The sequence below is a fragment of the Rana temporaria genome, chromosome 2 (genome assembly GCF_905171775.1).
Source record: "Rana temporaria chromosome 2, aRanTem1.1, whole genome shotgun sequence".
Lineage (NCBI taxonomy): Eukaryota > Metazoa > Chordata > Amphibia > Anura > Ranidae > Rana > Rana temporaria.
In genome coordinates, this window is record NC_053490.1 from 389393767 (window position 1) to 389416409 (window position 22643).

The window sequence follows — 22643 nt, forward strand, 5'->3', positions numbered from 1 at the left end:
CAACCCAGCTCTTTGACAGTCTTTTTGGCAAGGTGTCGGCTTGTTAACTGGGAAGCCGGCTGTGATTTCTTGCGGCTTCACAGCCGGCTGTCCACTGCGCATGTAAGAGCCGCGTTGCACCCCGTTAATGGTCCTGCAGTCTCCTGGGACCTGTAAGGTGTCCCAAGAGGCTATGGAGAAAGGTGGGGGGGGGGCGAACTTCCGCACTGATCACCTAGGCGGTCTTCTTGCTGACCTGGAAGTAATGTGTAAAATTCAAATTCCGCATCCCCCCCTTTCATTTTCCCCAAACTATGTGGCTGGGGAAGAATCTATTCCTGTGCGATCTGCACTGCATTAGATTGAGTGGAGGATTTTGAAGAAACGAGGGTTCTCAGGTCCAGTCCTTTCTACACTCATTAATGCTAGAAAGCCGGCCTCCAGGCTTGGCTTATGGATGTCCTCCCAGAACCACGCCCCTGTGTGTGCCCTCTGGGGCACGTGTCCGGCATTCTCTTCGAACACAGCTGATCCCAGATTGCAGTAAAGGGGCTATCACAGCGGCCCTTTACAATGTGATCAGCTGTGTCCAATCACAGCTGATCACATGTAAACCAACTTGCCGGTTATCGCCGTTCCTTTCCTCATGTGCTATCACAGCGTGAGGAAAGGAGAGCTGGTAACTGGCAATTTTGACAGGGCACATGTGCATTGATAATCCGGGCACTGATCATTAGTGCCCTGGTTATCAGTGGAGCCCCATCAGTGCAGCCTCATGACCGCATATCATTGAAGGAGAAAAATTACTTATTTGCTAAATTTTATAACAGAAAGTAAGATTATTATTATTTTTTTTTCCAAAGTGTTCAGTTTCTTTTATTTGTTTACTAAAACCCAGCGGTGATTAAATACCATCAAAAGAAAGCTCTATCTGACAAAAAAAAAATAAGAATTTGCTGAAAATTGGTCTGGGCAGGAAGGAAGGGAAAGTGCCCAGTATTAAAGTGGTTCATCTCTTTCTCCTAGTAGGGTGACAGTGTCCATGCCTGAAAACGCCATCCTACGAGGAGGTCACACGCTCCGTCATCCTGGACAGCACCTGGATATTTACAAAGGCTTCATAACTTAGTCAGGCTTATATATGAAGTTCAAACCAAGTTAATATGTCCTTTCCACTTACTGTTTTAGCCCACTTTCACCAGCACCCATGTACAAGATGGCGGCTACCTTGACCATAGGTTGCGTAATATTCATCTGGATGCTTCAGAGAACTGGAGCTGGGCAGCCTTTATTTCAGAATGAAAAGCAAGTCTGTGTCTACATGAGCACTTAATTGTAAAATGCGACTGGCTGAAAATGTTAGCTAAAGTACACTGCAATCCGACAGAATGTTCGGACACTGTCCAACCTTGCTAATTGAGCTTTTTCAAATCTGGCTATTTAGTCTGAGTGCTGACTGACCAGCTGTCCCAGACTTTTTTTGCTTGTTTCTTTGCCCTCGCGCAGATCATATCATAAAACCGTAATGTGTAAACTGTGCTGTACTATGATGTAGCAAAAGACAACTACATCTACTACTAAGCTAAGCATTCTGTCACGAGCATGTGTGAATGGTGCCGTTTTCTTTTTAGGTGAATGCCAATTTTGGAAGATGTGAAAATATGTATTTTGAAAGAACGGCATATGATAGGATAAGTATCATGATTGCATCACATTTATAAAGCGAAGCACAGCGGGATACTTTCCTACATGTTAGCAGTAACTAAGCACTGTAGGTGGCAGAGTGAAATAGAAGTGTTTGTGTGTGTTGTCATTTGCGGCATTGCCTTGACGGTGGCGTTGAAGGGGTTACAGCTGCAGTATCTGGCTGCAGGCTCTGAGCTGTAACCAATGAGATGTGGAGAAGGGGTGTGCCAGCCTTTCACACCTGGATCTCTTGGCAGCTTTCTGTCTCTCTGCTAATCCCTCTAGGGCCTGCAGCCTCCGCCTGCATGGTCAGGCCAGCACTAGCCTCAGAAGATGTGGGAAGAGGGGGGAGAGAGAATAGTCTTACTCCCCCACAGATAGGAGCTGGCTAGCACAGTAAGCATAATAATCAAGACGGGCTATATTTTTTAACATTATATCTTTTATTCCTTTTTTTTAAAGTAGTAATATTTCAGTGTGGTGTATTAGAAAGCATTTCCTCTTTCTTCTATAAACTATAAATCAAGATGAGGGAATGACACGGCAGAGGCTTACATAACCACCAGTATTTTTTGCTTAGTCTGTGTGTCACCGCTGAATTTGATCATATACTGTAGCAAGATGAGGTGATTGGACTTTAGGTAATAATCTGAACATCCTAAAGCATTCAAACGGTTTTATACTGCATCTTACCAATTTGTAGATGCGGTGGCTGCATTCGTTTTCTTTTTTAGGCTTTTTTTGTTTTATATTCACCTAGTAAACATGCCAGTCTGTTGTTTTCTGACAAAACAAGCTGCCCTGCAGATTTAGCAGTTAGAGGTAGGGTTGTCCCGATACCGCTTTTTTAGGACCGAGTACAAGTACCGATACTTTTTTTTCAAGTACTCGCCGATACCGAATACCGATACTTTTTTTAAAATGTGTCCCCAAATGCAGCCATGTCCCCCCACAGATGCAGCCATGTCCCCCCACAGATGCAGCCATGTCCCCCCACAGATGCAGCCATGTCCCCCCACAGATGCAGCCATGTCCCCCCACAGATGCAGCCATGTCCCCCCCCCTATATGCAGCCATGTCCCCCCCATATGCAGCCATGCCCCCCCCCATATGCAGCCATGCCCCCCCCCCCATATGCAGCCATGTCCCCCCCCCCCATATGCAGCCATGTCCCCCCCCCCCCATATGCAGGCATGTCCTCCCACACATATTCAGGCATGTCCTCCCACACATATGCAGGCATGTCTCCCACACATATGCAGGCATGTCTCCCACACATATGCAGGCATGTCTCCCACACATATGCAGGCATGTCTCCCACACATATGCAGGCATGTCTCCCACACATATGCAGGCATGTCTCCCACACATATGCAGGCATGTCTCCCACACATATGCAGGCATGTCTCCCACACATATGCAGGCATGTCTCCCCCCATATATGCAGGCATGTCCCCCCCCCCATATATGCAGCCATGTCCCCCCCCCATATATGCAGCCATGTCCCCCCCCCCATATATGCAGCCATGTCCCCCCCCCATATATGCAGCCATGTCCCCCCCCCCATATATGCAGCCATGTCCCCCCCCATATATGCAGCCATGTCCCCCCCCCCCATATATGCAGCCATGTCCCCCCCCATATAAGCAGCCATGTCCCCCATACCTAGATGCTGCCGCGCCGCCGCTGCTTAGTTAATTCGGGCGGGGAACATTACAGCTTTCATTTGAATAGCTGTAGTGTTTCTCGCCGCGCCGCGTATAGACACTCCCCCTTGTTCGGCATTGGACAGATCACCCGTCCAATCCCGAGCAAGGGGGAGTGTCTATACGCGGCGCGGCGAGAAACACTACAGCTATTCAAATGAAAGCTGTAATGTTCCCCGCCCGTATTAACCAAGCGGCGGCGGCGTTGCGGCGGGATGCAGCGTAGCGGCGGGGCTGAGGGTTGAGATAAACCATTATGACATTGACGGTGTGCTTTAAAATGGTCCACTTTTATTTATATAAAACCTTTGTCTTAAAATGGGAAAAAAATGTTGCTGTAACTGCTTAGAATATGTTAGCTGGCACATTTGGCATGTCATTTTTTTTTGGGGGGGGGGGGGAGGATACCATTTCTACAGGGACACTCAGCTCTCGCTTCCTCCCGGTGCTCGGCAGCGCCAAAAGGAAGTTCACCCCTCCCTCAGTGTAATCTTCTGGGACACGTCACAGGTCCCAGAAGATTGCCAGGCCAATCATAGCGTGCCCCGCGCATGTGCAGTGCGTGCCCGGCTGTGAAGCCACAGCTGGGTGCCCACAGTCAGAATGCCGGATGCCGTGGAGAGGAGTGGGGCTTCGTTCGACCGCATCGCTGGATCGTGGAACAGGTGCATATCTGATTTTTGTAGCTGCTGACTTTAATACAGGTAGTGTGTTACTGGCGAGATCACTAGGCGAAACAGAGGGAGAAAAGCCTAAAAAAAAGAAAACGAATGCAATCATCACATCTAATGATTGGTAAACTGCCATTTCTTACGTTTTGAGTTTAAAGGGGCTGTAAACCCTTAAGTTTTTTTACTTTACTGCATTCTATGCATTAAGGTGAAAGACCTTTTGTAGTGCAGCAGCCACCCTTTCACTTACCTGAACGCGATCGTTCCAGCGATGGGGACTAGCAGAGCAGCTCCAGCCACTGTCTAGGGTCCTCAGTGGCTGGATTGATAGCAGCAGGAGCATTGGCTCCCGCTGCTGTCAAAGCCAGTGACTGAAGGGGGGGCGGCGACGAGCCTAGCTGTCTGTGTCATTGGATGCAGCAGCAGGACTTGGGAGCACACCCACACGAGTGTCCCCAGGGAATGTGGGTCTCCGTGGGGGCACTTGACGGAGAGGAGGAGGCAGGAGTGCTGCTGGGGGGAGGATTGGGGCCACTCTGTGCAAAACCTTTGCACAGAGGAGGTAAGTAGGACATGTTTGATATTTTAAAAAATAAATTAAACCTTTACAACCCCTTTAAGTCCACCTAAAGATATTTCCCTTTGACACTAGTCTGCTCCTGCATACCCATATCATTGAAGTGCACATGGGCTGTGAACTGGAGCACCATTATTTTTTATGAATGGACAATTAAATTAATATTAAACGCACACTGTTTAATTTACATTGTCCCTTTTATTTCTGTATATGGATGATGCCACTGAAATTTATTTTAATAAAAAAAAAAAACATTTTTCTAATTGATATACAGTTGTCACATGACACAGCTATTTTTCATCCTTTCAGCAGGGAAACATAAGCAGGACAAGCTTCTAGTCCTCTGCTGCTGGTCACATGTTAAAAACAAAAACAAAGTAAAAATAATTATTTAATATCCACAGATATTTTTAAATTGTTATACAAATATATATTTCAAATCAGATCTTTATTATTTTTTTGGCAATACAATGGTGTGGGCGGATCTCTGCCCATCAGACTGTGTCACACCCCTCCAGCCTGCATCTTAGAATAAGAATGAGGCAAAGCCTCCATCAATCTACATGTTATATCTCGCCCCCATTGTGTTTAGCTGGTTAGTGGGCATAGAAGAGGAGGAAGGGAATGGCCTGTCATTTACCACTGTGTATACACCCACATGTGTGACTCTATAGTCACATGGGCTGCTCAGATGGAATGGGGAGGAAATGCTCCGCATAGAAACTCACTGAAAACTGAGCATGTGCAGAACTGCCAACACTGTTCTGCAAAATCTGTTGCTGAATTGGGGACATGGACAGGAGGAGGGGATAGAGAGCAGCAGGATAACCTATTTTTTGGCAAAATACAGAAAACTAATCTCACAGTGACTGAGTATAAACCGCATGTAATAACCATTTATTGATAGTTTTTTTTATGTGTTTAGTGACACTTTAAAAACAATGGAGTTTTCCACCCCACCACCTCAAGCTCTTACATCTTGTTTTCAAGGTTATTCAAAGCAGGTATTTTTAAATCCGTACCCAGTACATTCCCATACTATCATCCTTATCTCCAAAAATGGCATATGCCAGAAAACAATGCATGACAATTTGGACCTTTCATGGGTTAAGTGCAATAAAGAATCTGTCCTTTCTGAATTGCTAGCACTGAAGGATTTTAAAAAAAAAATAATGTTTTAAAATTGCCTTCTGTTACCTCCTCCTTTCTCTTGTGGGGTTGAACAGTAGGGATCCCTCTTATAAAACTTTCACAGATTTCACCATTCCACTTCCATGTGAGTAGAATGTTAATCCATTTGGAGTGGAGGAAACCAGTGGATGTTGTCAGCTTGTATTACGTGGCAAAAATACTGAATCTCTATTGGAGTTTAGAGGTTTCCAGTACAGTAGTCTATACAGTATGTGAAACAATGGTGTGTTAGAGAAGTTCTACCCACCACTCGGAAACCACCCTCACAAACAGGGTAAGATTATTCTTATTTTTTTTTTTTTTTTTTCTATTTGCATTAAATTCAGCGAGAGATCTGGTTGCCCATGTGCCTTTTATCTAGATGTTGCTTCACATAACAACTTGTAACAAATAGATTTGGCTTATACAGTGTTTCCCCGAAAATAAGCCCTACCCCTGTGACTTTTTTTATTTTTTATTGATTTATTCCAGATTGATTTTTACAGGAGGGTTAAATAATACAGCACCTAGCACTGTGCTATCTATCATGCTTTAAAGGGACAACATCTTTTTTTTTTCTTTTTTTTGGGGGGGGTTACAACTACTTTAATACCGTAAATAAATAAGACATCCCCTGAAAATAAGCCTTATGCCGTGTACCCCAATGCTCGGATGTCGACGCATTCTCGGTCGGAATTTTGTATGACCGTGAGTATGCAACACAAGTTTGCCACACAGACGTAGCTCCCAGCAGGGGGTGAGCACGTTGCTGACCACCGCAGTAAAGCCTCCCATCACGGTGGTCAGTAACAATCAGACAAGCAGGAAGTGAACAGAACAGAGAAGAAATAAAGTGACTTCTGAGCAAAAACGAACAATGAGGAAGTGAAAAGAGGAATGTGTGCAGGTAAAGGATGCTTATTATGAAAAAAATGTTTTCCTTTACAACCCCTTTAAACTCGGATCATCGTCTTAACTGATGCGACTTGTGCTCTGAGGACCTTGAAAGGAAACTCCACACCAAAAAAAAAGAAATGGCATAGTGTTCTCGCTCCAAGACCATACCAGACCCTTCAGTCCTCCCCAAAATCCATACCAGACCCTTATCCGAGCACGCACCTCGGCATGTCAGGAAAGCTTGTGGGAACGGGGGGGGCCGGCCCAAAGCACCTTGTCGCCTTCTTGAGGGCATGTGGCCTGGTATGGTTCAGGAGGGGGAGGCCCAGATCCCACCCCCCACCCTATGTGAATGAGTATGAAGTACATCATACCCTTACCCATTCACCTAAAAGAAAAAAAAGTGTCAAAAATAAAAACAGCAAACAGGTTTTTGACAAGTAATTTATTAAGGCAGCTCCGGCGTGTCTTGTCCTTCCGATTTTCTTCTCCCCCCGGCGATGTCTTCTTCCTCCTGGTTCTTCTCCCTCCGCTGATGTCTTCTCCCTTGTTCTCCTCTCGCCGATGTCTTCTCCCTCTGCCGGTTCGCCTCTCTCCGCTGTTTTCTCCTCTGTTCTCCCGATGCTATCCGGCTGTAATTCTAGGGACGCTGTGTGCCATTACTTATATAGCCATGGGGCGTGATCACCTGGTGACTTTGCCCGGAGGCCCCACCCCCTGTGATGTCACCACCCTATCATGCCCATGGCTATATAAGTAATGGCACACGACAGCCCTAGCATTCTAGCAGGTGAGAGCCTTGAGAGAACCTCGGAGAAGACTACAGAGAGACGAGACCCAGCAGATCAAGAAGACTGCAGAGAGGAGGAGGACTGGCAGTGGAAGAAGACCTCAGCGAAGGGAGAAGAACCGGAGGATGAAGACATCGCCAGAGGGAGTAGAAATCAGAAGGAGAAGAGACGCCTGAGCTGCTTTAATTAACCACTTCCCTACTGTAGGACATGCATATGATGTCCTGGAATTTAGGTGGGGAGATCAGAATGATGCCTGCAGCTACTGGCATCATTCAGATATCCTTCTCTTCTGCCGGTGATTCTGCGCACCATAAGAACGGTCATCTCTATGAACGTCGGAGGCCCGGGTGCGACGTTGTGACGTCACGCCCAGGTACCCGTAAGTAAACAAAGCCACAATCGCGACTGTCAGCATGAGATCAGAGATTTTTTTTTTCCCAATCTCATGCTTTTCAGCCTGGAGGAGAGATGTGGGGTCTTATTGACCTTGCATCTCTCCATAAAGAGGACCCGTCGCTAACAATTCCTATTACAAGGGATGTTTACATTCCTTGTAATAGGAATGAAAGTGATTACCGTATTTATCGGGGTATTGCGCGCTCCGGCGTATAGCGCGCCCCCCTAAAGTGGACCCAACATTCCTGTAAAAAACATTTTAGTACTTACAGTTTTGGTGTCTTGCGCGGCGGCCTCGTCGGGTCCGGCGTCCGTCTGCGACTTTGGGTGTCCTCTTCGTCGGGTCCGGCGTCCTTCTGCGGCGTCCTCCCCGCTCGGTCCCTGCTTTCCCACGCTGAGTTTGAATACTGCGCCGGCATATACCGAGCGCAGTACACTTGTGTATAGTCAGGCAGGCTCGGCCACTCTCGAGCTCACGTCCTGTACGTCAAGGACGTGAGCGCGAGAGGAGCCGAGCCAGCCCGACTATACACGAGTGTACTGCGCTCGGTATATTGTAGTGTTCAAACTCGGCGCGTTAAAGCGGGTATCGGCGTATATCGCGCACCCACGATTTTGCCCTGATTTTCAGGGCAAAAAAGTGTGTGTTATACGCCGATAAATACGGTAAAAAAAATAAAAAAAAAGTAAATGAAAGTGTAAAAATAAACAAATTAAGTAAAATAAAATTCCCACTCTGCTTCAAAGGCCTAAACAGATCAGGTCATGCCTGCATATGCAACCACCTTCTTTAGTCCTATTGCCAGCTTTAGTAATATGCACATGATCTGACCATCGCTTAGCAGTAGTGCTTTCAGTATTCAGAACAGGCATCATGGAAAGATCAGTTCTGAGATGCTTTTCAGTGTTCTGGGAAACCCTATCCACGTATGCTTGTGGGTTGTGAGAGAAAATCCATGTAAACAAAGGAGAACATTCAAGATATATGCAGATAGTATCCCTGGTGGGATTTTACCCCGGGCCTCTGTGCAGTAAGACAAGTGTGCGTAATCAATTGTGCCAGCTCCATTCATTGGTTGCAAATTTAGCAACTTGTAAACGGCAATGTATCAGCAAATTACTTTATTAAAATAAAAGCTGTTATCCAGTCTAGTTGTGTGAGGAGGATCTATCTTTTTGTGTAGTACAGCCACATGAAAGTGGTTCATGTTGTGTTTGTGTAAGTAGATAAAGTGCACATTTATAAAGCACAGGCTGTTGTGTATACAGCCGATTAGTAAGTCTTGTGGCTAACAGTGCATGCTGGGAATTGCTAATTAAGGATGTCCGGCAGAGACTCAACTCTCCTCCCTCCTCTCTGGCAAAGCATTACATCCTGTCTATCCGCAGAGCTATCCAGAACATTCTGCTTCTGCTCAACTCCCCTTCTCTCTCTCTTTCCCTTTTATACCTCTGAACGGCACAAAATTGCACAACATCAATGCATAGTCTAGAAAATGCATTATCCGCTTAAGCATGCAACATTTCTGTAAATTAATTATGCTATTATTTACAGCAATCCTAACTGACCTGGTCATTCCCTATTGTGAAAAGAATTCTCTTAATGGCTATGTGTGCATTTATAATAATCTTGTAGTTATGATGAATACTTTACACCTAAATAGAATCGGCATAAATCCCTGTATGCCAACATATATATTTGCAGCTTCATGTGGCCTTATAGACTTTGATACCCAATTCAGTACAGTATACTTCATAGCAACCTGTTACCATTGTGCATCATTCGTTTAGAGCAGGGGTATTAAACCAATTCACAGGAATATATTCTTCTATGTAGTGAAGAAAATCTAGATAGCCGCACTCCAATGCAATCGCCTTTTTTTGGTAAAAAAGACAGTCCATACAGCACAAGAAGTACAAGGAACAGCTGTAGCTAACGCGTTTCACATCCTCACTGGTGCTTAGTCTTACCTAAAATGACACACTAACACATGGCTATGTATAAATGACTAAAAATGTCAACCTAAACCTAGATGTGTGTAGCTAATGGAGCACACACGGAAACGAATATGGCAATTTAAGATGGCTGGAATGATGAAATTAATCCATGTGATGCCAAAACTCAATGATCCCTTGTTATAATGAAGACACCCTTGAACAGATGCAAAATGAAAAATGAGAAAGAAAATAATAATGAAATAAAAACAGCAAATAGAAATGTATATAAAGTTAAAACATTTGATGAACTAAAAACCATGCATAATAACAATCACGATCATTATCCATATACATTAAATTTGATATCATATTGCAAAATTGTTGTTTGATCGTAAATCAATCAACAGGCATATACAGTATCTCACAAAAGTGAGTAGACTCCTCACATTTGTGTAAATATTTTATTATATCTTCATGTGACAACACTAAAGCAATTACACTTTGCTACAATGTAAAGTAGTAAGTGTACAGCTTGTATAACAGTGTAAATTTTCTGTCCCCCCAAAATAACTCCATTAATATCTAAACCACTGGCAACAAAAGTGAGTGCACCCCTAAGTGAAAATGTCCAAATTGGGCCCAATTAGCCATTTTCCCTCCCCGGTGTTAAGGAACTTGTTAAAGTTACAAGGTCTCAGGTGTGACTGGGGAGCAGGCGTATTAAATTTGGTGTTTATCGCTCTCACCTCACTCTCTCATACTGGTCACTGTAAGTTCAACATGGCACTTCATAGCAAAGAACTCAATGAGGGTCTGAAAAAAATGATTGTTGCTCTACATAAAGATGGCCTAGGCTATAAGAAGATTGCCAAGACCCTGAAACTGAGCTGTAGCGCGGTGACCAAGATCATACAGCCGTTTAACAGGACAGGTTCCACTCAGAACAGGCTTCACCATGATTCATCAGAGAAGTTGAGTGTACGTGCTCAGCGTCTTATCCAGAGGTTGTCTTTGGGAAATAGACTTATGAGTGCTGCCAGCATTACTGCAGAGGTTGAAGCGGTGGGGGGTCAACCTGTAAGTGCTCAGACCATACACTGCACACTGCATCAAATTGGTCTGCAGGGCTGTTGTCCTAAAAGGAAGCCTCTTCTAAAGATGATGCACAAGAAAACCCACAAACATGTTGCTGAAAACAAGCAGATTAAGGACATGGATTACTAGAACCATGTCCTGTGGTCTGATGAGACCAAGATAAACTTATTTGGTTCAGATGGTGTCAAGCGTGTGTGGCGGCAACCAGGTGAGCAGTACAGAGACAAGTGTTTTGACTACAGTCAAGCATGGTGGTGGGAGTGTCATGGTCTGGGGCTGCATGAGTGCTGTCGTTAATGGAAAGCTACAGTTCATTGAGGAAACCATAAATGCCAACATGTACTGTGACATAATAAAGCAGAGCATGATCCCTTCCTTTCGGAGACTGGGCCACAGGGCAGTATTCCAACATAACGACCCCAAACACACCTCCAAGACTAACACAGCCTTGCTAAAGAAGCTGAGGGTAAAGGTGATGGACTGACCGAGCATGTCTCCAGACCTAAACCCTATTGAGAATTTGTGGGGCATCTTTAAACGGAAGGTGGAGGAACGCAAGGTCTCTAACATCCACCAGCTCTATGATGTCGTCATGGAGGAGTGAAAGAGGACTCCAGTGGCAACCTGTGAACTCCATGCCCAAGAGGGTTAAGGCAGTGCTGGAAAATAATGGTGGTCACACAGAATATTGACACTTCGGGCCATTTGGACATTTTTAGTTAGGGGTGTACTCGCTTTTGTTGCCAGCGGTTTACACATTAACGGTGTTGTTATTTTAGGCCCCATTCACACGGTCAGACCGTTTAGGTCTGCCTGTCAGTTTTGTCGGCGGACCTGAACGGCCATTCCATACATCTCTATGGAGCATCGGAGGGGTGTACTCCGCTGAAGAAAAAAAGTGTAGCTGCTGACTTTTAATAATCGGACACTCGCCTATCCCATGGTCCAGTAATGCCAACGACTGTGGTTTTACAGCCAGGCAAGCGCTGCGCATGCGTGCTGTGAATGGTCGGGCAATCTTCTGGAACCTGTGACGTGTCCCAGAAGATTGCAGGGAGGGAGAGGGGAGAGCTGAACTTCCTTCCAGTGGAGGAAGTGGGAGCTCTAAAAAGAGGGTATCAGCCCCCCCCCCCCAAAAAAAAAAATGATGTGGCATGTCAGGGGGTCACCGTCACTTAAAGCTGAAGTTCGATTTTTGGGTGGAACTTTGTTTTTAAGGTGAAAAACCCATGAGGGTTTACAACCCCTTTTAATTCTTTGTGACATAGATTAACCACTTGCCGACCGAGCTATAGCAAAAATACTGCTACAGCGCGGTCGAGTTACTCTGACAGGACGTCCCTGGGACGTCCTCGTGCACTTCCGCGTTTGCGTTTCCCCTGGGGCGCGCTCGCGGAAGTGTCCGTGCTCGCCGGGTCTAGAAGACCCGGCGCATCACGGATGACGGTAAATTGCCGCTGATTGCGGCCGTTTACCACGTGATCGCTCCGTCAAATGACGGAGTGATCACTTGTAAACAAACCGGCGTCATTTGATGACGCCGGTTCCTCCCTCTCCTCTCTGTACCGTTCGGTACAGAGAGGGGGGGGGGAGCGGGTGTCAGCAGTGCTGTGGCTGGATCTGTGACAACTGCAGTCACAGATCCAGCCATCCTTCCCTGCGCAATACTCTGCAATAACCCATACTCTGCCTGCCATACCCCATACTCTGCCTGCCATACCCCATACTCTGCCTGCCATACCCCATACTCTGCCTGCCATACCCCATACTCTGCCTGCCATACCCCATACTCTGCCTGCCATACCCCATACTCTGCCTGCCATACCCCATACTCTGCCTGCCATACCCCATACTCTGCCTGCCATACCCCATACTCTGCCTGCCATACCCCATACTCTGCCTGCCATACCTCGATACTCTGCAATACCCCGATACTCTGCCTGCAATACCCCATACTCTGCCTGCCATACCCCATACTCTGCCTGCCATACCCCATACTCTGCCTGCCATACCCCATACTCTGCCATACTCTGCAATACCTCGATACTCTGCAATACCCCGATACTCTGCAATACCCTGCGCAATACCCCAATACTCTGCAATACCCTGCGCAATACATCAATACTCTGCAATACCCCAATACTCTGCGCGATACTCTGCAATGTCCCCAATACTCTGCAATGCCCCCAATACTCTGCAATGCCCCCACTACTCTGCAATGCCCCCACTACTCTGCAATGCCCCCACTACTCTGCAATGCCCCCACTACTCTGCAATGCCCCCACTACTCTGCAATGCCCCCACTACTCTGCAATGCCCCCAATACTCTGCAATGCCCCCAATACTCTGCAATGCCCCCAATACTCTGCAATGCCCCCAATACTCTGCAATGCCCCCAATACTCTGCAATGCCCCCAATACTCTGCAATGCCCCCAATACTCTGCAATGCCCCCAATACTCTGCAATGCCCCCAATACTCTGCAATGCCCCCAATACTCTGCAATACCCAAATACTCTGCAATACCCAAATACTCTGCAATACCCAAATACTCTGCAATACCCAAATACTCTGCAATACCCAAATACTCCGCATATATAATGTTTTGGGGTTCTATGTAATTTTCTAGCAAATAAATGGTGATTTTTCAATGTAGGAGAGAAATGTCAGAATTGGCCTGGGTGCTCCAGAACGCCTGATGGTGCTCCCTGCATGTTGGGCCTCTGTATGTGGCCACGCCGTGTAAAAGTCGCACACTTGGGGTATCGCCATATTTAGGAGGAATAGCAGAATGTGTTTTGGGGTGTCATTCGTGGTATGCATATGCTGTGTGTGAGAAATAACCTGCGAATATGACAGAAACAAGTTTTTATTTATTTATTTTTACAGAATTTTCTGTCGTTTTTCTTTTATAGCGCAAAAAATAAAAAACCCAGAGGTGATCTAATACCACCAAAAGAAAGCTCTATTTGTGTGAAAAAAAGGCCAAAAATTTCAAATGGGTACAATGTTGTATGACTGAGTAATTGTCATTCAAATTGTGAGAGCACCGAAAGCTGAAAATTGGTCTGGTTAGGAAGGGGGTTTAAGTGCCCAGTGGTCAAGTGGTTAAACAAGGTGTTGGAAACATTCCTCAGAGATTTTGGTCCATAGCGAGATGATAGCATCACACAGTTGCTACAGATTTGTCGGCTACACATCAACGATGCTAATCTCCCATTCCCCCACATCCCAAAGGTGCTCTATTGGATTGAGATCTGGTGACTATGGAGGCCATTGGAGTACAGTCATGTCATGTTCAAGAAACCACTTTGAGAGGATTTTGAGCTTTATGATATGGTGCATTATCCTGCTGGAAGTGGCCATCAGAAGATAGTAGTAGTCATAAAGAGATGGACATGGTCAGCAACAATACATTTAAAGGGTGCTCAATTGGTACTGAGGGGCCCAAAGTGTGCCAAAAAATATCCCTCACACCATTATACCACCAGCCTGAACCATTGATACAAGGCAGGAGGATCCACGATTTTATGTTTACGCCAAATTCTGACCCTACCATCTGATTGTAGCAGCTGAAATCGAGACTCATCAGTCCAGGCAACGTTTTTCCAATCTTCTCCAACTTTACTGAGCCTTTGCAAATTGTAGCCTCAGTTCCCTGTTCTTAGCTGACAGGAGTGGCACCCGGTGTGGTCTTCAGCTGCTGTAGTCTATCTGCTTCAGTGTTCGATGTGTTGTGCATTCAGAGATGGTATTCTGCATACCTTGGTTATTTAAGTTACTGTTGCCTTTCTATCATCACAAACCAGTCTGCCCATTCTCCTTTTGACGTCCACACAACTGCCGCTCACTGGATATTTTCTCTCTTTTTTTTTTTGGACCATTCTATGTAAACCCTAGAGATGGTTGTGCTTGAAAATCCCAGTAGATCAGCAGTTTTTGAAATACTCAGACCAGCCCGTTTGGCACCAACAATCATGCCACATTCAAAGTCACTTAAATCCCCTTTCTGCCCCATTCTGATGCTTGGTTAGAACTTCAGCAAATCGTCTTCAATATGTCTAGATGCCTAAATGCATTGAGTGGCTGCCATGTGATTGGCTGATTAGCAATTTGTGTTACCAAACAATTGAACAGGTGTACCTAAATAAAGTGGCTGATGAGTGTATATAATACGTTTTATTGCATTTATTATCTTAAAGCGGACTTCACCCAAAAATGGAACTTCCGCTTTAAGTGCTGGTGACCCCCTGACATGCCACATTTGGCATGTCATTTTTTTGGGGGGGAGGGGGGAGTGAGTACCCGGTTTTTACAGGAACCTAGCTCCCACTTACTCCTCCTGGTGCTGCAGTGCCAGGAGGAAGATCACCTCTCCCCCCCTGCAATCTTCTGGGACACTTGACAGGTCCCAGAAGATTGCCCGGCCATTAGCGTGTAGCGCGCGTGCAGTGCGTGCCCGGCTGTGAAGCCACAGCTGGGCGCCCACAGTTAGAATGCCGGCCCTGCAGGGAAGAAGGGGAGAGGAGCGAGGCTTCCTGCGCCCGCATCGCTGGACCGTGGGACAGGGGAGTGTCTGATTATTAAAAGTCAGCAGCTACACTTTTTGTAGCTGCTATCTTTTAACCACTTAAGGACTGCCTAACGCCAATATACGTCAGCAGAATGGCATGGCTGGTCACAATCACGTACCTGTACGTCCTCTATAAGTGCCCAGCAGTGGGTCGCGCCCGCGACCCGGTCCGAGGCCGCGGGACCCGTGGACCCGATCGCCGCAGCAGTCCGGTCGGTCACAGGAGCTGAAGAACGGGGAGAGGTGTGTGTGTGTGTAAACCCGTTCTTCACAGTGGCGCTGTCATTGATCGTCTGTTCCCTGATATAGGGAAAGGCGATTAATGACATCACACGTCCAGCCCCACCCCCCCTACAGTTAGAAACACATATGAGGTCACACTTAACCCCTTCACCGCCCCCTAGTGGTTAACTCCCAAACTGCAATTGTCATTTTCACAGTAAACAATGCATTTTTATAGCACTTTTTGCTGTGAAAATGACAATGGTCCCAAAAATGTGTCAAAATTGTCCGATGTGTCCTCCATAATGTCGCAGTCACGAAAAAAATCGCTGATCGCCGCCATTAGTGGTAAAAAAATTATTAATAAAAATGCAATAAAACTATCCCCTATTTTGTACACGCTATAAATTTTGTGCAAACCAATTGATAAACTCTTATTGCGTTATTTTTAATATACATATAAAAATATGTAGAAGAATACTTATCGGCATAAACTGAGGAGAAAAAAGTTTGTTTATATATATTTTTGGGGTGTGTGTGTGTGTGTGTGTGTGTGTGTGTGTGTATATATATATATATGTATGTATGTGTGTGTGTGTGTGTGTGTGTGTGTGTGTATATATACTTTTGTTTATAGCGCAAAAAATAAAAAAAAATAGAAAGCTCTATTTGTGGGGGAAAAAAGGACACCAATTTTGTTTGGGAGCCACGTTGCACGACCGCGCAATTGTCAGTTAAAGCGTCTCGGTGCCGAATCACAAAAAGGAGCCTGGTCCTTTACCTGCATATTGGTCCGGGTCTTAAGTGGTTAAATGGGTGGAACTCTGCTTTAAGTAACAACACAGTTATTGCTGAATAAACACCCATAACTGAGATGGGAAATTTGCTCTGGTGTACAGGTGTGAGAGCTGAATTGGGAAAACCACAAATTTTGTATGTTCAGTCTTCCTTTTTAGTGGCTCATTGTACTCATCAGTCTGTTTGTACCCCTTTTAACTTTTCTCTCTTTCACTTTAGAATGCCTCTCGTAGCCCGTTGCATTGAGCCGCGCTATTTGTGTCGAGAGAAGATTCCCACTGTCCGTAGTGAACTGGAATGTATGACCAACATCACGCTGTCCAATGTCATCAGGCAGCTGGGAAGTTTGAGTAAGTGACAACTCGGGGAAAGAAGGGGCAAAATCATTTTTCCAGGAGGAGTGTTTAACTGATACACTTAAAGCTGTGTAGAGTTGATGGTTGTCAGAATTTGACTACTATATAGTTAAAATACAATGCTGAATCTGAAACATTGATGCATAATGGAAGTTGTCTGTTTCAAATGCTTGAAATACTGTGTCATGTTGACCACTACAGAAAACGGTACCTGTCTTGACTGCAGCAATCTATCAAAAATTGGTTGATACCCAGTAATGTAGCGTTGTAAACTTTCTTGAACCTTTTTTTTTTTTGTTTTTTTTTTTTTTTTTAAGCGTTTGCCAACAGAGTTCTTATTTTGGGAAACTTAAAGGGATTGTAAAGTAAAGGTAAATGTTTTTTCCCTAAATAGCTTCCTTTTATCTTAGTGCAGTCCTCCTTCACTTACCTCATCCTACGATTTTGCTTTTAAATGTCCTTATTTCTTCTGAGAAATCCTCACTTCCTGTTCTTCTGTCTGTAACTACACACAGTAATGCAAGGCTTTCTCCCTGGTGTGGAAAAAGCCTCTTGAGGGGGGAGGGGGCGAGCAGGAGTGTCAGGACGCCCACTAACACACAGCTCCTTTCTCTATCTGCAAAGTAGAGAGTGTCCTGAGTTGCCTGCTCGCCCCCTCCCCCCTCAAGAGGCTTTCTCCACACCAGGGAGAAAGCCTCGCATTGCTGTGTGTAGTTACAGACAGAAGAACAGGAAGTGAAGATTTCTCAGAAGAAATAAGAACATTTAAAAGCAAAATGGAAGGATGAGGTAAGTGAAGGAGGACTGCACTAAGGAAAAGGAAGCTCTTTAGGGAATTTTTTTTCAACTTTACAACCCCTTAAAAGCTCAGCTCCAGACTTGGGAACCCCAATCTCCCCTTAGAGCACCACCAAAATGAAAAACTACAAGTTTCTTCCTTTCAAGGTGTCTTTGGTTGTGTTGTATCACAGCTCCACTTCGGCCTCATTTACTCTGTCAGCAGGTGAATCCTAAATGCTGCAGAGAGCAACACTTGCATAATAACTCTCTGTGCAGCATTCTCCTATGAATGCAGGGTGGGGGGGCACAGGGCAGAACCTTGATTCCCAGGGCTCACAGCAAATGGGTTGAATGATGCTTTACACGAGGGGTGCTAAACCTTTTGAAGAGCATGGGCCTTAAGCGATTTGGTAATTGGTTAACAACATTCAGGATCATTATTTTGCATTGGAAAGATGCACGTTGGATGTTTATCCACGTAGGCTCCTCTCCCCATGTCTCTGTTTTAGGAAAGAAAAAGAAGAGTGGGGAGCCAGCTGCAATAGCGGCTTGTGTATGGCAGTTGCTGGGATTATGGAGGACCAGCAATCATTCAGTATAACAGCATGCACTCGAAGGCTGCTGTGCAGGTCACTGGCCACATCATATGGCTGTAAGTGCATTACAGATGGATGAAAGTGTATTAATATGTAAGACATACCTAGTAGTGATCATATCGCACACAACCTAAAGAATGGAAAATTATCAGGGGATTTTTTTGTAATGTACCTATATCCAATTACTTTCAGAGCCCACAAGGACCACCAATGATCAATATGGCCATTAAAGTAGTACAGAAGACTAAATCAAAAAGGGTGTATACAGTGCCTTGAAAAAGTATTCGTACCCCTTGAATTTTTTTTACATTTGGTCATGTTACAGCTAGGAATGCGGATCTTCACTGGTCTCACAATTTGATTAAGATTATCCTGTCAACGCTCTCAGCATAATATCCTATTTGGAAAGGGTAATTCTCATAACCATCTCAAAAGAGGGCTACAATTTATTCACTTTTAGTTCATTACAGAGAACAAAGGGACATTCTTTACATCTAGAGGAAAAACAGAAAGGCTTAATCGGTTACAGAGGGATGGGGGGTGGGATCAGTGGCAGAGGGATAGGATCAGTGACCCTGGCACTCACTAGCTTTCAGTTAGTTGGTCGAATCCCCCTCCTCCATGCTCAGTGGAGGTGCCTCCAGTGATGCCTCTCCTGACATGGGGTCTCCTTGAGCTCCTCCCCTTCACTCTACTTGCTGTTAACTCATCAGCTGACTTTCTGCTCCAGTGTCCATCTCATTGCATACTTCGGTGGGCGGGGAAGGGGAGGGGGGCTTAATTCACCATGCAGGCTCTGCCTCCTTGTTTCTCCAGGAGAGGCAAAGGACCGCGCGGAGCGACGGGTGACGTCATCAGCGATCAATTCGGCCGACTCTCCACATCAATGCAGAATCACGAACGTCTGAATCGCGATACATAGATGCTGCGATTATATTCAACTACCCTAGATAAAACCAAAAGCATAAATGTATTTTCATTGGGATTGTATGTGATAGACCAACACCAAGTGGCACAAAATTGTGAAGTTGAAGGAAAATGATAAATGGCTTCCAAAATTTCTTACAAATAAATATCTGAAAAGCATGGTGTGCATTTGTATTCAGCCCCCATCACTCTGATACTTCCAGCTAAAATATGGCGGAACCGTCGCCTTCAGAAGTCACCTAATTATTGAATAGAGTCCACCTGTGTGTAATTTAATATCCGTATAAATACAGCTGTTTTGTGAAGCCCTCATAAGTTTGTTAGAGAACCTTAGTGAACAAACAGCAGCATGAAGGACAAGGAACACATCAGACAGGTCAGGGATAAAGTTGTGGAGAAGTTTAAAGCAGGGTTGGGTTATAACTGTTGAACATCTCACGGAGCATTGTTCATACCATCATCTGAAAATGGAAAGAGTATGGCACAACTTCAAACCTACCAAGACATGGCTGTCCACCTAAACTGACAGGCCAGGCAAGGAAAGCATTGATCAGAGAAGCAGCCAAGGGGCTCATGGTAACTTTTGGAGGAACTGCAGAGATCTACAGCTCAGGTGGGAGAATCTGTCCACAGGACAACTGTTAGTTGTGCACTCCACAAATCTCGCCTTTTATGGAAGAGTGGCAAGAAGAAAGTCATTATTGGAAGAAAGCCATAAGAAGTCCTCTTTGCAGTTTTGCAGGAAGCCATTTGGGGGACACAGCAAACATGTGGAAGAAGGTGCTCTGGTCAGGTTAGACCAAAATTTTACTTTTTTGTCCTAAAAACAAAACGTTTGTGCTATGTGTGGCAGAAAACTAACACTGCACATCACCCTAAACACCATCTCCACTGTGAAACGTGGTGGTGGCAACATCATGTTTTGGGGATGCTTTTCTTCAACAGGGACAGGGAAGCGGGTCAAAGTTGATGGGGGAAAATGGATGGAGCCAAATACAGGACAATCTTAGAAGAAAACCTTTTAGAGTTTGTAAAAGACTTGAGACTGGGGCGGCGGTTCACCTTCCAGAGGGACAAGGATCCTAAACATACATCCAAAGCTACAATGGAAGCATATTTATGTGTTGGAATGACCCAGCCAAATTCCAGACCTAAATCCAATTGAGAATCTGTGGCAAGACTTGAAAATTGCTGTTTAGACGCTGTCCATTCAATCTGACAGAGCTTGAGCTATTTTGCACAGAGGAATAGGCAAACATTTCTATCTTTAGATGTACAAAGCTGGTAGAGACATCCCCAAAAAGACTTGCAGCTGTAATTGCAGCGAAAAGTGGTTCTACAAAGTATTGACTCAGGGGGGCTGAATACAAATGCACACTCACACTTTTAAAAAAAAAAATTACAAATAAATATCTGAAAACAATAACATTTTCCTTCCACTTGACAATTACGGTATGTGCCCCTTTGTGTTGGTCTATCACATGAAATCCCAATAAAATACATTTTACATTTTTGGTTGTAACATGATAAAAAAAGGGGAAAATTTCAAGGGGTAAGCCCAGTTTATTTAGCTGCGGACACGAAGCAAAGCAACAAAAGTTTACATACCCTGAAATGTTTGGTCTTGATACAGACACACAAAGTGACACACACACACACACACACAGGTTAAAATGACAATTAAAGGGGGTACTTCCCACATCTGTGGCTTTTTAAATTGCAATTAGTGTCTGTGTGTAAATAGTCAATGAGTTTGTTAGCTCTCACATGGATGCACTGAACAGGCTAGATACTGAGCCATGAGGAGAGGAAAAGAACTGCATAATAAAGTAAAGGAACCGTATAAAGATGGGAAAAGGATATAAAAAGATATCCAAAACCTTGAATATGTTCAATCACTTATTAAAGGGATTGTAAAGGTTCATGTTTTTTCACCTTAATGTATACAATGCATTATGGTGAAAAGAAATATGACGATTACCGACCCCCCAGCCCCCCTGTTTTACTTTCCTGAGCCCTGGAAAGTCCTGCATCGCGAATGCGCTCAATCTTTGCCTGGGCTTCTCGGCTCTTCATTGGATAGATTGATAACAGCGCAGCCTTTGGCTGCTGTCAATCAATTCCAATGATGCGGGACCGATACATACACTCAGTGACTATGGATGCCGAGTGTATGACACGGGACTGCGGGGAGGAGCCGAGAGAGCCACTGAGGAACACCAGAAGACGGCGTTCAGGGGGGCAACTCTGTACAAAACAAGCTGTACAGTGGAGGTAAGTATGACATGTTTGTTGTTTTCAAATAATAATATTTGAACCTTTAGTATCACTTTTAAGAAGTGGAAAATTCGGGAATCTCTTCATTCCAGACCAAGGTCAGGTAGACCAATAAAGATCACAGCCACAACTGCCAGAAGAATTATTTGAGATACAAAAAAAATCCCACAGGTAACCTCAGGAAAAAATACAGGCTGCTCTGGAAAAAGACGGTGTGGTTTTTTCAAGGAGCACAATAAAACGATACTTGAACAGAAATGAGCTGCATGGTCGAGTTGCCAGAAGCATAAATGTATTTTCATTGGGATTGTATGTCACAAAAAAGTCTAGTTACAATATGCCGGAGAACACATTGACATGTCTCACAGCTTCTGGCACACTGAAATCTGGGGTAGGGTCTCAACCATGAGCGCTATGTTTTGGGAAGGGTCAACAAGGCCTATAGCAACAAAAATACCATCCCCCCTGTGAAGTATGTTGGTGGTTCAATTATGTTTTGGAGGTATGTGAGCTCTAAAGGCACAGGGAATCTTGTGAAAATTGATGCCAAGATGAATGCAGCATGTTATCACAATTTGCATTCTTCTGTGCAAAAGCTGCACATGGGACTGCAACTGCAAACAGTCAGTTACAGGTGCATTGCCAGGCTTTTGCAGGCTCTTTCTCTAGCTCTAATGGCCCTAACACACGATCCGAATATCGTACGATGGATCGTACGACTTTTTTCGCTTAATAGTCGCAAGTAAAATGAAATAGGTTATTAAAGTCACAAATTCTCGTACGACAGAAAAAAATAATTGGAAGTGATGTCATGTGTTGTAATGTATTTGTATTGTATTTTCGGACGACAACTATACTGACAAAACGAAAATCGTACGATCTGACATCGTACGAGGAAAATTTTCGTGCTTGTCCGATCGAATAATATCGGATGGACTGTCGTGATCGGCTCTCGAAAGTAATGTACACACGATCCGAAAATCGTACGATTCTTCCTCGGACGATCGTTTTCTTCCGATATTCGGATCGTGTGTACGGGCCATAAGTCTGTACCGAGGTACAGACTTTCAGCTAGTGAACTGGAGGAAGTGTCAATGGTCTAGCAATGTGGTGATCCCTGCACTCGTATTCCATTCCATCTGCTGTGGTGACAGACTGGGCTTGTAGTTTAATCATTTACAGATCTTGGGAATAAATGGCAGTGCA

General features: G+C 44.8%; 1 protein-coding gene across 1 annotated transcript in view; it reads left to right on the forward strand.

Moving 5' to 3' along the window:
* WASF2 (WASP family member 2) overlaps positions 1-22643 on the forward strand; it is a 64486-nt gene that overhangs the window by 14222 nt on the left and 27621 nt on the right. Inside the window, exon 2 of the mRNA XM_040337985.1 lies at positions 16721-16851. Within this exon, the coding sequence (XP_040193919.1) occupies positions 16722-16851 (130 nt within the window). The 5' untranslated portion in view covers position 16721. The remainder of the gene's footprint in view (positions 1-16720; positions 16852-22643) is intronic.